Genomic DNA, 13,695 nt, shown 5'->3' on the forward strand with positions numbered 1-13,695 from the left:
GCAGGGTGGCTCTTCTGGTGATGTAAATTAATTCATTCCCATTAACCTTCATGGAACTATGCCAGTTTTCTCCTGCTGAGCTTCTGGACCTGTGTCTACCTCCAAGCGGAGGGAGCAGAAGACCTGGCTGCTGGACCGGACAAGCTGATGTTTGGCTTTGACTGTCCCCAACAGCAAAACCGAATACACTGATCTGCATTTAAATGCTGTTAGTGACGGAAGTGATGCTCACAAAGAGATGAAAAAACCCTTGCAAAGTACAAATTGTTCTGTAGCGTCATCTTTTGGTGCTCCACAGGACCTAGAGGCCACATGTCCCAGCCGAAGAGTCCGGTCCCTGCCTCCCAGGCGAGGTAGGACATGCATCCCCATGCGATGCCCACTGCTGCCCTCAGAGCCTGATGGTTCCATGCCGCCAGCTGGAAGGGAAACCCCGTGGCCATGGGGTTTGCTGTTGGCGTGAGGTCAGCAGAAGACGAGCAGCGTTGGCATTGTGAGCTTTTCTGTGGAGCTCGGGTTTGTGGACAGCGGGCTGCTCCTGATTTCTCCCAGACCTTTGCTTCTGCCCCACCTCCCAGATGAGCATTGCTTACACCTGCCCTAACCCAGGCAGGAGTTTTAAGGGTGCCCCGTCCACCAGGAGGGGGGTTGTCTGGGGCAGGTAGGGGTATGGCACCCAGGTGGGGATGGTTTCGCCGTGCAGGGCGGTACAGAGGGGGCTAGTGGGCACAGGGGGTGCTTGCCTGGGCTCAGGTGGGTGCATGGCACGTGGGCGGGTGCATGCGTGTACGGGCACTGTGCTGGGCTGGATATCGTCTGTGCCTGTGGCTGGCAGCATGGGGCGGCACGGGCACTGCAGGTTGAGTGGTGTCTGTGCCCGGTGATGCAGGTCTGTGTAGGCACAGTCCCCCCGGCCCCTCCTGGACTCTAAACTGCTTTGCTCATTAAAATACTGAGGAAAAGTGATTACTACAAGCAAAATAATGTCTCTTCCAGCCCCACCTCCACTGCTTCCCCACACCAGAAGACAGCAGGGCCGATGCCAGGTGCCAGATGCTCTGGGCATCTTCCTCCGGAGTGAGTGCCAGGCTGGTCCCCATGAAGAAGCCCACCTTTTGCCAAACCTCTGTCACCGGTGCACTTAGCAGAGAGTGCAAGGAGACCTACCAGGGCAAACGCCGTTAATCCTTGTGCTGCTGAGAGGGCCTGCCCTGTCTCCTCCTCACCTGACAGCAACGCCTTGCCATGCCATGCCAGCTGCCCAGAGAGTGATGCTGAAGCTGGTGGGAGGCTGTCAGCCCCCTCAGCTCGGGGGGCAGGGGGGGCTTGCTACCAGGTGCATGGCTTTGGGTTGGCGAAAGAAGGGGACAGAGAGCAGCTGAGGCACAAGGGGGGTGAAGAAGTGACAAAGCAAAGCTTGAGCCACCCAACCCAGAGCCTCAATAGGGCCTTGAGCCACTAAGCCTCAGTCTTAATGGTAACACCATTCTGCTTAAAAACATGCATGATATAGCCTTCAAAATTAAAAAACAACCTTCAAGTAAACAGGTCATGGCTCCAGGCTGGTTCCAGCGGCCACATCGGCTCTCACAGCCCTCAGCACTGAGATTACAGCCTTAGAGACTGCCGCATACAGAACCTGCACAGTATCTGCTCCTGCTCCTTGGCCATAGGGAAGGGCAGGAGAGCGTCCGAAGGCTTCAAGACCTGTTTGGGAAGAAAACATTGGGATGTGCCCATGAAGCTGCCCAGGGAGAGAAGGAGAACGTGAGAAGATGCAACTGCCTTTCAAGTGCCATTCTTCAAGAAACGTTGTGCAGTAGAGTGTGCCCCAGAAACCCCTCTTTTTCATCCAGGCCCTCTTTGCTCTGCCCTTCAGTCCTGCCTTGAATGGTGGTCCCACCTTATCATGCACCGTTCACCAGGGCAGGGCAAAGGTGTCTGTAAGTCCGTCTCATGGGGCTGAAGATGTGCTTGGGGGAGGAGTGAAGCTTCCATCAGGACATCACGCATCCCAGGGAACCTGGTAGGGGGCGGCTTCCTAGGTGACTGCTATGCAATGCCCACGCTTCCCACTCTGACTGCATCCAGCTCTGCTTCTACCCAGGCCCCTGCCCTTTCCCTCTTCCTCTTCCAGGCAAGGGGAGGAGCTCCCACCAAATCATGTACTGCTTTTGTTCCCAGCAGCCAAGTGATACGTCCTGCTACATGGCCAGAGAAACTCCTGCAGAAAAGCACCATGTGGCCAGCAAGATCCTGCCACGGGCAGGGGCTCTGCACTGAGCCGTGTGGGTAACCAGATCCCAGCAGGGTCTAGCTGCAGAGCTTGCCCCATGTCCACCCCGGACAAGGAGCCCAGCACTTGGCTTTGGCTCACTGGTCCATCTCTCTTGGTGGAGCAGGGCTTCTAGGAAGGGGGAACAATTGCTGAGGACAAGGGGAGGCCTTTTTCCCCTCTGGGGTCAAATGAAAGGGCAGCAAGAGCTGCACGGGTCCATGCTCAGGAGCATCAGGAACACAGACGTAGCTTTCTGTATGGGGCCCTGCTCTAAGACTGAATTCACCCTGTGACTTCCAGAAAGCTACTTAATAGTTTTCCACCAGTTGTGCCTTCCCTCTCCTCTGCCCCAGGCTCTGGGCATGGGTAGGTGATACACATGAACAGGCTCTGGCTCGGGAAGGGCAACCCTGCAGCTCCCGCCTCTTCGGATGTCGATGCCCATGGATGCCCAACAAGGACAAAACTCCACGGGAACCTCTACACTTACCAACCTGCTTCTTCCCTGACTTGCAAAAGCACGATTGATTTTAACCTGAGGAAGGAGATGAGCGAAGCGGAAGGGCGATGGGAGAAGTACCTTTTTAAATGTTCCTTTGCCGCTTGCCTCCACGTCCCATGGCGGTGGCTGGGCTGACGTCAATGCGGTGTCGTTGATTGGCACCAGCTGAGGGGCTGGCACATGATCCTCCCCTTCGGAGTGGCTTTGACGTGGGGCGGTGAAGGGCTCGTGCTGGGATGTATTCCTGCCCGCACCGCACAGCGTGCTGCTGGCTCTCCACAGCGAGGCAGGGAATGATCAACCCCTGAGGAGCAGGAGGTCGGCAGAGCCTGTCCCACAGAGCCTGTCCCACAGAGCCCCCGCCTTCGCCCCTCACCCGGGGATGGGGTCTGCTGCCCAGCCCACACCCTCCTTGCAGGGAGAAGGGGTTGGAGGCGGCTGCTGAAGGGGCACCAGCAACACGAGCCTCACCTTGCGATGGACCCACAGCCTCGCACCTCGCTTGCGGCCGCTCGCTTGGAAGTGTTTGTGCCAGCTGCAAGACAGCTGTGAGCTCTTGCTGCCTTCCACACGCTTCTCCTGGTGTTCTTCCCTTGGTGGAGGCTGCAGGACGAGATTAATGCATTTAACTGCAGATGCCTGGGCCCTACAAACACTGGGTTTCCAACACCACGTGGAAGTGACTGCCTTTGCATGCCAAAGCTTGTTTTACTGCCTTACAGAGCAACGAAGACCAGAAAAACATTTCTAACTTGCACTTCGCTCCCACACACGCGATTTGTGTGTTCACGTAAACCTCCACTGGGTGGAAAGCATCCCATCAACTGCTCCTGGGAAAGGTGAGCCCAGACCTTGAAATCGGGGCTAATCCAGGGGATGAAGGAAGACCGCACATCAAGCCGCAAGAAGGAAAAGAGGAACACACAGTCAGCAGCAGTCATCTTTACTACGGACCACAGGAGATCAGAAAAATAACCTTGTTAACAAGAGACCTAGTGGCTAACAAAATGTCATGCTATAAGACATACAAGAGAGGCCAAGTACAATCACCAGAACAAAACGGCAACTGAGGAGGAAAGGAAATCCCAGGTGGTGCGCGGGATACTGCGGCAGACGCCCTATAGCAAACCTCTAGTGGTGGCACCAATGCAGCCGTGCGCATGTTGTGTGCGTGGGGCGGGCTACGTGGGTTCCTTTTGCCTTTAAAACAAGTCAAAGGGTCTTCACCTCTTACACAACTCCAGTATCTCTAGCACAATTATTATTAAATTTTTTTGGGGGGAAAAAAAATAATAATACCATTTTGTTCCAAGAACTATGTGCAAGAATTGTTTCTTCAGGTACAGTGAAAGGAGGGAAGACAGAAACACCCTACTCCGTGCTGTCCTTGTGACTCGTGCCCTCTCCTCATTGACACCACAGCCCTCCCCAGCAATCCTCTGTGGCTTCGCCTTCAGTGAATACCAAACAAGGCTTTTCAGAAGAAGAAAGAAAGAAAGAAAAAAAAAGGTATTGCTGCTTCTTCTTGTAATATTTTTCCTCTCTCTCTCTCTCTCTCCCCCCCTTTCCCCTTAAAAATGTTTACTTTCAAAAATTCCATTCCTGCAGAGATTCCTCCCAAGCTCTGAGGTCTCCGCACTCCACCCTCCTCTTCTGCAGTCAGAAAAACTGAGTCTCGATGTCTCTTTGGTTAAAAAAAAAAAAAAATAAAAAAAGAACACAAACAAATAACACACAGCCCAGTATGATCCCATTCCACCCCGCGGACGCCTGATGAGAGGGTGTCTGTGGAAGAAGGAAGCATCAGAGACGAGCTGTCTGCTCTCTGGAAGCTGAGGTCCCCGTGCCATCCGTCTGGCTCTCCTCCTCTCATACAGTGGTCGCCGGCCCGTACTGGAGCACCAGAGGGGACGTCTCCTTGATCCGGACGTAGAACCGCCCCTCAGGCCGGGTCGTTTGGAGGGACAGAGGCAAGAAGTCATCAGGAAGCCACCGCTCGCTCTCATCAGAGGCGAACACCAGTCCAAAGTGCTCCAGCTGCTCCTCGCCGTAACAGAAGGCGGCTGAGCCCCCCAGCACACCGCGGGAGACGTCGTTCATCTTGAGTACCACCAGCTTCACCACCTCCCCGGCGGACGTCTGGCTGGTGATGTGCAGCTGCAGAAAGAGAAAGGTGGGAGAGATGCATAGTAAGGGGGAGGAACCAGGGCTGGAGGCAGTACACAACATGTCCTACAGCGGTGACCATTAGGATGGAGGAACAGCTGCCCCAGTGCTGGCTGGTGAGCAAGCAGCAGTGGGGCACGGAGCCATGGGCACGCTGTGCCCAGGGACGCCCAGTGTGCTGGGGCTCGAACTCATGCGCCGCTTTCTTGCCTCCACTGCACAGGAGTCCTCACAGCTGTGAGTCCTCACAGCTCCACTCTTGCACGTCTCACCTATGGCTCGCCCGCTCTACTCAGGCTGCCCCACCGTCCCGTTACCACCCATCGGAGAGGGACAGTCCCAGCCCTGCTCCAGGCACCACGGAGGGATCTACGTAAAGTTCCTCTCGCGAGCAGGATCCAGACCGTCAGACCAGCTGTACCACAACGGCTCTGCCAAATGAGCACTGCTGAGCTGAAGACTCTTTGGGAAGTGGCGTTAAATTTTATTCCCATTCACAAGCTCGGGGTTCTCCCACCCACAGCTACCCTCGCTCTCCCTCTCCGCTTCCTTGGGGACTGCCCTCTGAATCCCAAATATGGCTGAGAAAAAGAACTCATCTGGGCTCTGGCTGCTAATGACCATTGGGAGCCCGCTACTTGACTTCAAAGGCCCTAAAGCAGGACATCCATCCTTGCCTGGGCAAGGCGACAGTTTCCTTTGGCACATCCCTAGGAGCCTGCGGAGCGCCGTGAGCAGTGCCCCGGCAGGGTGGTCCAAGCCCTCGGCCCACGTGAACCCTGATGGCTCCGAACAATCGTCGCAGGGCTCAGCTGATTTACACCAGCCGAGGAGCCTTTCCTTTGAACTCGGCTTTCTTCGAGAAGAACATCATAAAATGCTTTCAAGCAGGCATGTCCAGAGCCTTGCAACTTCAAAAGCCACGTGGGCAGCCCGCCAGGAACCCGAGGGCTGCGCGTCAGTTGCATAGAAATCTATGGTAATTTCTCAAACGGAAAATAAATACTGCGGGTCAGATTCCCCTCTGATTCTAACATCCCTGCTGGGTACGGAGAAACCGGCTATCAAAACTCCCCAGCAATAAAACCCATCGGCCCATCGGATCTGTCCTTCTTCTGCCATTTTATGGACAGGTTGCACTCGAGCTGCTCCATCAGCCCCTGCTCTGGGGACCGGGAATGTTGGAAGGGAAATTTCAATGGGGGAAGGAGCTTCATGGCTGGGAGCAAAGGAGGTGGCAGAGCTGCAGGGGGACCTTCCAGAGATGTGTGCCCTGGGGACCTCCTCCATGGGCATCCCACCCGGAGCAGGTGAGGGCGGTCAGAGCTGGGGGGTCAGCTCTCAGCAGCAAAGCCCTCGCGGAGAGGGGTCAGGTCACACAGTGGCTCCAGCAGACCCCAACGCCTGCTGCAAGGCGGCAGCTCTGCCTGCTCCCCTCCACGGGCTGGAGATGAGTGGCTCCTGCTCTCCCTTCCCCACAGGCACACGGTGGGGAGCACAGACCCCGGGGAGGGGAGGCTGTGGGAGGGACAGAGAGAGGCAATGGGGGTGATGGCTGGATTGTGGTCAGGGGGCTGATGTGTTTGAACCCCAGGACATGGCAAGTGAAGCCCCTCGATGTGACCTTTGCTCACTGCCTGCCCGTGCTGGGTGCCACTAACCTACTGTCAGCCACTGAACCACAGACCGAGAGCTGAACCACGGCTCCACTGCCTTGTCCTTCAAAAATACCCTGCCCGTGGCCCTGGCTCACCCCCTCCACAGCAGTGGCTACCACTCCTGCAGAGCCATGTGCCCCATCCTGCACTCCCGGAGGCCTCATCACTGCTGCAGGGATGAAGGGACACAGGGCAGGAATGCTGCGGGTCTCCAGGGGACCTCACTCCTGGGATGGTGGAGGATGGAGAGGGCAGTGCCAGGCGAGGGGCACGTGAGCCACACCATTGCCTGCCTCCCCATCCTGCCAGCCCTTTCCATCTGGGCACGGCTGCCCTTGGCAGGCTCCGGTACCTTGACACTGGTCTCTTTGGAGAGTCCGGTTTCATACTGAGGGCAGACCTGCAAGGTGACGGAGCCCAGCTTCTTCCCTTGGTCGGCCAAGCACCCGGGCTGCTCTGGCTGCTCCTGGAAGCTCTGAGTCCACTCGGCTGAGTGCGTTCGGAAGACGGGCTCAGAGCCCTGCCCGCCCTGGCCGCGCTCTGGGCTGGGTGTCGAGCCAGTCCCCAACCTGAGCTGGCCACAGTGGCCCGTTGTCCTGCCCTCTGTCGGGGAGCTGTCGACGGAGCCGGGGCAGGACTTTCTGGACGCCTGGCAGAGTGGTTTGGGGAAGTCCAGGCTGCTGGTTCGAACACAATACGCCTGCCGCTTCTCTGTGATGCGCAGCAGCTCGATCTGCCGGCTAGGCAGGACAAAGTCACTGTCGTAGAGCTCAGGGGGTGGCCGGGGCTCCTCTGGAGGCGGTGGCGGCGGCGGCGGCGGTGGCGGTGGTGGGGTCTTGAGCTCGTGGGTCTGCAGGACATCCGGGGCACTGTCCCGCAGGGTGCGGCCAGCTCTCCTGCTGCAGCACTCAGGCCCCGAGGAGGAGTACACCAGGTCCAGCTCCTTCGGGCTCTGCGCCCTGCTGGAGTCGTAGTCGCTGTCGGTGGCCAGGAACACCTCTGAGGAGCCCTCCTCGTCTGACAGCCCGTGTGAATCTGCCAGGGATGTAAGAGAAGTAAAGAGGGGCTCAGCCTTGCTGTTGGCAACCCTGGCTGAGGGTTTGCACCATCTCGAGTCCAGGGAAGCCCCTGAGCGTTTACCCCCTTGCCGTAACACCCATGCCATGCTTGCTAAGGCACAGTCAGAGCAGGTCCTGCCCCAACCGAGACCTACTGCCCTGCCTGTACTCCCCACGCTGGTCCTGCCTGCACCCCCTGCCAGCCAGAGCCGCGGTCCCGGCCCCCCCCGAGCATAGGCAGCCCCCCGAGCCCACCAGGCAGGAGCTTTACAACGGCAGGTCCTTACCGGAGTTGAGCTTACGGCTGGTCTCTGGCGAGGGCGCCGGGGAGGGCAGGTAGTCGAGGTGGGACGAGGTGGATCGAGTTTTCTCCTTCATGGCACCGCCTGCCTCGCTGAGGAAGCCGCTGAGAGACACCCCGCAGGAGGGCTGCTTGTACCGGGCATGCTGCAGGGCATCCATAATCCAGCGCATCTCGCGCCAGATCTCCTCCATTTGCTGCCAAAATAGGAAATGAAGGATTCCTTTCAAAAAGCAAACAGCAACAAAAAAGCCCCATAGCAAAGCACAGGCTCTCCCCACACACCTTTCCCAAGAGGTCAAAGCTTCGGGGGAAATCCCCAAATCAGGAAATCCCAAGAAAGTGCTCTTGGGTGGGAAGATGCTGCTTTGACCACCAGCAACTGCCAGGACTGATCAGCAGGACTGGAGTGCTGGGAAAGGGGGTACTGTGGGGTGCTCCTTCACGCGTCCATCCCAAAATGCACTTCCAGGCCCTTTTCTTAGCAAGGTGGGTAACCACAGAGCAGGAGCCTCCAGCTCTCTAATCAGGGTTTTTAATGTGATCATTGCAGTAAGAAGTGGCTAGATGATGCCTATCTGCCACGTCACAGAAACCCCACGAGGTTACACCACTGAACAGCCCTGGTGGAGATGTTCCTGTAGGTCCTACAGGGCATGACTGTCCTGGCTACATCCGGTGGCCCCCGTCGAGCCTGGCTCCCTCCCAGCACGCTCCTGCTCCATGTACCTGGATGTAGTCCTGAACCTGCTGGTGCCTCTGCTTGGCGGTGGAGAGCTCGGCGTCGGAGAAAGCCTCCCTGAGGCTCTGCTGAGAGAGGAGCGACTCCAGCTCCAGGAGGGCGGACACCTGGCAGTACTGCGTGATGAACTCCCGGTCGTATGTGAAGAAGTGAACTGGGAGGGGAAAAAAAGAGAGGGAGGAATGAAAAATATCACGTCCTTCACTGCGGATGCCCTATGGGCTCCTCCCCACTCACCCAACACAGGGAGGAGGCAATGCTCTCCTTTGGCCTACCTGGACAACCCTCAGCATCCTCCTCCATCCCTCCTCTCCTGGGGAAGACGAGGGAGCTCCAGCCCACCCCACCACCAACTCCGGCTCTCGGGAGCTATCAGACAGCAAGGAGACCAGCAAAGATGACTGTTGGCATTCCCCCTCCTCACCTAGCTCGAAGATCTGCAGCGGCAGCGTGAGGAAGCCAGAGCGAGGGGTGTAGGGGTTGTTCTGGCCCGGAGCAGTGCAGACGTCGTCCGATGGAGGCAGTAGCAGTAGGAAGGAGACCTGGCCCCCAAAGTCCAGCACCTCTTGGCTGTACAGACGGAAATCTTTGGCCTGCAAGAAGACACTGGAGGTAACAGCTGCAAACATCACCTGGTGACCCTTCCACCAAGTCCTCATCCATAGAAGAGTCCTCAGGGATCACCTGCAGCTGGGGGACATTGCCATTTCAGCACACAGCCAGGGACTCCTTGCTTCTGGCATAACCTGCATATCTCCCTTTCTCTCCTATTTCTCCTAAAAGCCCCTAAACTACTGGTCAAAGTCACTATGACAGGCTCTCAGAGAAGTGCCACCACCTGCCCTGCTCAGAGAGGTGCCCTCACAGCAGCCTGGACAGAAGCACGTGCCTGGCACTGGGGCTGGTGGGCACCTACTCAGTAAATACTCAGCATGGCAGAGGAGGTATTTCCCCCCATGCAGTCTGGCCCAGGAGGCTGCAGCTCCACCCCATGGCTCACAAGGCACTATCCTGCTTTGGAGGCGCAGAGCTGGGCTGGTCTTATGCTGCAAGGGCTGAACCCAGGACCACACCACATGGCAGGCAACACTGCAAACCCAGATTCACCATCCTTGCTTTGGAGGTACATGTGAGGGTAAGACAAATATCTCCTGTGGACACTGTCCCTGGGCAGGCAGATGTTTCAGATGCTGTTTGTCCACCACTTGCCTTCTATTTGCATGGGACTAAAATCTGATTGATGCTTCAGGTCCCCAAAGTGGGGCCATGGGCTGCGGTACCCTGCCTGCTGCTGTGACCAGCACGGTGCTGCACGGCTCCTTCCCATTCCTCCTCCCCAGAACTCGGCACCTGCCTGTACCTCTTGCAATGGGATGTTGACCAGGGTCATCAGCTCCTTGATGGCCACCTGGAGCTCCTGAAACAAATGGTTCTGGGTGGTCTCAGCCTCTGGCTCTGCAGGAACAGGCTCCTCCATGCTGGCCATCTTCTGCAGCCATTCCCACTCCTCCCTGGAGAAAGGTAGAGACGGACATGTGCAGCTCGTGGTGGACCTGAATACGCAATCGCTACGAGAGCTATGTTTACTTGGCTGTTCCCCCCAGACAGTGCAGCCCCCCGGGGGATGTGGGAGCTGTGGAGGTAGAGGGGGACCTTGGTTTGCCCCAGCTCCAGGCTGCATTGCATGCCAGGCAGCAGGGCTGAGAGGGAATATTATGCTGCTGCCAGGAGCCCAAGAGCAGAAGAGCATCCATTCGGGTGCTCTCAGTCTGGATGGGACAGAGGAACATGGGCTGTCCCAGGTGAGCTGCCCTGCAAGCCCCACCTGGAGATGTTGGGGTTGGAGCGAATCTTGACGTGGCACAAGATGTTGGGGAGCTGCTCCGGCACCAGCACTCGGATCTGATCCACGGCACTGCAGAGCTTCAAGTAGCCCAGGTAGAGGCCCGGGGAGAGGGCATGGCTGCTCCGCTGGTGGTAAGCCAGCTTGTCCTGAGGAGAAAGGCACTGCTGGATTGTGCAAGCCCTCGAAGCGGGGCTCTCTCCTGCCCCCATGTCAGGTGCCACGGCACAGCCGGCAGAAGGGAAGCAGCGGAGCAGGTGCTATCCAATAAATCCGGCATCAGCCTGATGCCTCCTCTCAAAGCAACAGGGATTTTGCAGGCTGGCTGGGCTCTGCTCCCCTTCTGCCTGCAGCCAGGACCAAACCCTCGGTAGCCCAGGCTCTGCCGTGGCCATTCCAGCCCGAGGAGGAGCAGGGAGTGCTGGTGGTCCCGCAATGGAGCCCCCTGCAATCCCCTGCCATGATGGCATGGGTGCAGCACCTGGATGGAGATCAGCAGCGTGTCCAGAGCAGTGGGTTCCTCTGGGGAGGACACGGACTTGCGGCTGGTCTGCAGCTTGCAGATGGGAACCCAGCGGACGCTCTCAAAGGTCTGGTTGGTCTTCACCTCCTTCAGCGTGACGATGAGGATGTTGCCCTGTTTGTCTTTGACAGGCTCAAAGAAGACCTGCCCCAGGTCCTGGATGCCCAGCAGCCCCTGTGTGACCGGACAGGAGGACAGGAGAAAGCAGTGGATCAGGGGCCATCCTCTGCAGGTCTAGGCAGCAGGGACATGGCTGAGGGTCTTCCCTCCGCCAGCTGGAAACCAGTCTGCCCAGCAAAGCACCCACGGACAGCCCCCAGCCCTCCTGCACGAGACTGCCACAAAGTCTGACACCCCATTGCCCCATGACCGGCGTCCTGCCAGGAGGGACAAGGCAGGGGCACCCAGTCCTGTGGCTGACCGAGACGCGGGCAGGACTGGCACAGCCTTGCATTTTCCTGGACGCGGCACATCCATGTGCTGCTCCCAAGGGAGCCCAGCTCCCGAAAAAGCGCTCGCTCTCCCCGCCATGCCCACCCTCACCTGCATTTGCGAGATGGCCAGCAGCATCTTGAAGCGTGTCTGCAGGATGCAGGAGCAGGACGACTGGGAGACGGTGACACACTGCCGCAGCCACAGGATCTCATCCCACATGCACGACACCTGCAGCACACCAAAGGGCCGTCACCACTGGCCACCGCTGCCTGCAGCCAGTTCACACAAAGGTGTTTTGGGGAAATCCAATTTCCCTTTCTGTTTGAGCTGGGTTAGGAATGTGCAGGGGCACATATCACCTCTCAGCAGGGGTGCGATTTCCTGTGCCACAGGCACCCTGAGATGCCTTCAGGCACCTCAGGGAGGGAAGCACCATGCCATGTCCACCGGGCTATTTGTCTTCATCTAGGACGGAGACCTTCTTAAGTTTGAGTAGTCATAGAATCACAGAATCATAGGATCGTCTATGTCGGAAAGGACCTTTAAGATCATTGAGTCCAACCATCAACCTAAAACTGCCAAAACCACCACTAACCCATGTCTCTCAGCACCACGTCTGCCCGGCTTTTAAATACCTCCAGGGATGGCGAATCCACCACTTCCCTGCGCAGCCTGTTCCAATGCTTGACAACCCTTTCGGTGAAGAAAATTTTTCTAATATCCAATCTAAACCTCCCCTTGCGTAACTTAAGGCCATTTCCTCTTATCCTATGGAAGACGGCCAAGAGAAGGAGAGAGAAGACAGCCTTCTCCTCCACTAGATAAGAACCAACCAGCAAAAGATATTGGCCGTGAGCTGCCCACCTGTCACTACTGACAGCGGAGGAGCAGGCAGCAGCACCCTGCATGTCCTGCTCTGTACAACAGAGGCAGAGCTGCCACGGCAGGATGTTGCAATGAAGCAGTAAAACAGCTGAGAAGCTGCTGGCATCCCTTCGGCACCTGTCACAGCACGCAGCCTGCCCAGCGCTGCGCCGGTCCATCGCCCACCTTTGGGCTTCCAGGACTGGGGTGGAAATGCCATTCTCTGGCGGTTTCTTGGTCCATGCTGAATCACAGCCAGCGGCAAGCCTGCGGGCTGCCTGCGGCTGTCAAGCCCCAGCGCCTGGGGCGGAGGGGAGCTGCTGCCAGCCGAAGGCAGTGGTGGCGGACGATGCCCGCTTGGCTCAGCCCGGCACTCCCAGGCTGCCACCGTCTCTCGGCATCGCTCTGTCCTGTGGAGTGTACACGGGCAGTGGCACAGCAGAGGTCCTGAAGGCAACGTCAGGAAGCCCAGGAGCTGCCAGATGTTGTGTCATCTGGTGTGTGTAGCTGGGCTAGCTCATGCTCCCTTGGTGCATGTGGGGTGTCCCCTGGTGCTGCTCCCAGCCCGAGTCAGACCCAGCCAGGCCCGGGGAGAGCCCCGCAGCGCCCTGCGCACACCGGGCACTGCTGCCTGCGGGGGCAGCATCGGGAAAGGTGCTGCAACGTAGGTGCTCTGCAGATCGTGGTGGCCATCATCTCAGTAGCGTCTGGGGTGATGGCCAGGCAGAGGCGCATCAGGGTTGCCATGCCCCAGTGCACAGCACAGGGTCCCTGGGCCACCCACCTTGGTGAACCAGAGAAAATCCTGCATGAGCAGGCAGGAGTAGGTGTCATCAATCTCCACCACGGGGATCTGGTCTTCGTGGGTCACCAGGATGTTGTCGTCCTTGTAGAAGATGGCTGTCAGGTAGAGGCCCCTGCATGGGAGGGAAGACAGACTTCAGTGTCACCTCCAACTTCCAGCTTCATTTCCCAAAGGGTCTCTCTCCCGAGGGCAGAGGAGATGCCCTGCCCCAGGTCTCAGCTCCGCTCCAACAGCCCATGGCAGAAGAGGCACACGGCAAGTACAGGAGTAGGAACAGGAATCCAACGCTGACAGCAAGGGGAGCCTGGACGATGCCATGGCTGATGCCATGGCTGATGCCCCGGCCAGCACAAGGGAGGGCGATGGGACCAGGCTTGTGCAGGAGACACGCTGGGGTGCCTGGAGGCCAAGCGTGAAGGTGGGTGGTGGGAAGGTGGTGTGGTCTAGAGGAAGGTGGGATGTTGGGTGATACTTGGAGATGGCACAGGGATCTGGGTACAGGGGCAGCTTGGCCAGTCCA

General features: G+C 57.9%; 1 protein-coding gene across 9 annotated transcripts in view; it reads right to left on the reverse strand.

The window, feature by feature from the left end:
* Positions 1 to 3,716: 3,716 nt before the first annotated feature.
* The window catches only part of LOC128914117 (ankyrin repeat and fibronectin type-III domain-containing protein 1-like), a 260,886-nt gene continuing 250,907 nt past the window's right edge, over positions 3,717 to 13,695 (reverse strand). For all 9 annotated transcript variants that reach the window (XM_054212698.1, XM_054212696.1, XM_054212695.1 and 6 more), the window contains 10 exons: positions 13,155 to 13,287; positions 11,615 to 11,734; positions 11,030 to 11,245; positions 10,531 to 10,697; positions 10,066 to 10,216; positions 9,130 to 9,298; positions 8,693 to 8,859; positions 7,950 to 8,160; positions 6,957 to 7,639; positions 3,717 to 4,937 (listed from right to left, as the gene is read on the reverse strand). In XM_054212698.1, the coding sequence (XP_054068673.1) occupies positions 4,650 to 4,937; positions 6,957 to 7,639; positions 7,950 to 8,160; positions 8,693 to 8,859; positions 9,130 to 9,298; positions 10,066 to 10,216; positions 10,531 to 10,697; positions 11,030 to 11,245; positions 11,615 to 11,734; positions 13,155 to 13,287 (2,305 nt within the window). In that variant the 3' untranslated portion in view covers positions 3,717 to 4,649. The remainder of the gene's footprint in view (positions 4,938 to 6,956; positions 7,640 to 7,949; positions 8,161 to 8,692; positions 8,860 to 9,129; positions 9,299 to 10,065; positions 10,217 to 10,530; positions 10,698 to 11,029; positions 11,246 to 11,614; positions 11,735 to 13,154; positions 13,288 to 13,695) is intronic.

The sequence above is a fragment of the Rissa tridactyla genome, chromosome 8 (genome assembly GCF_028500815.1).
Source record: "Rissa tridactyla isolate bRisTri1 chromosome 8, bRisTri1.patW.cur.20221130, whole genome shotgun sequence".
Classification (NCBI taxonomy): domain Eukaryota; kingdom Metazoa; phylum Chordata; class Aves; order Charadriiformes; family Laridae; genus Rissa; species Rissa tridactyla.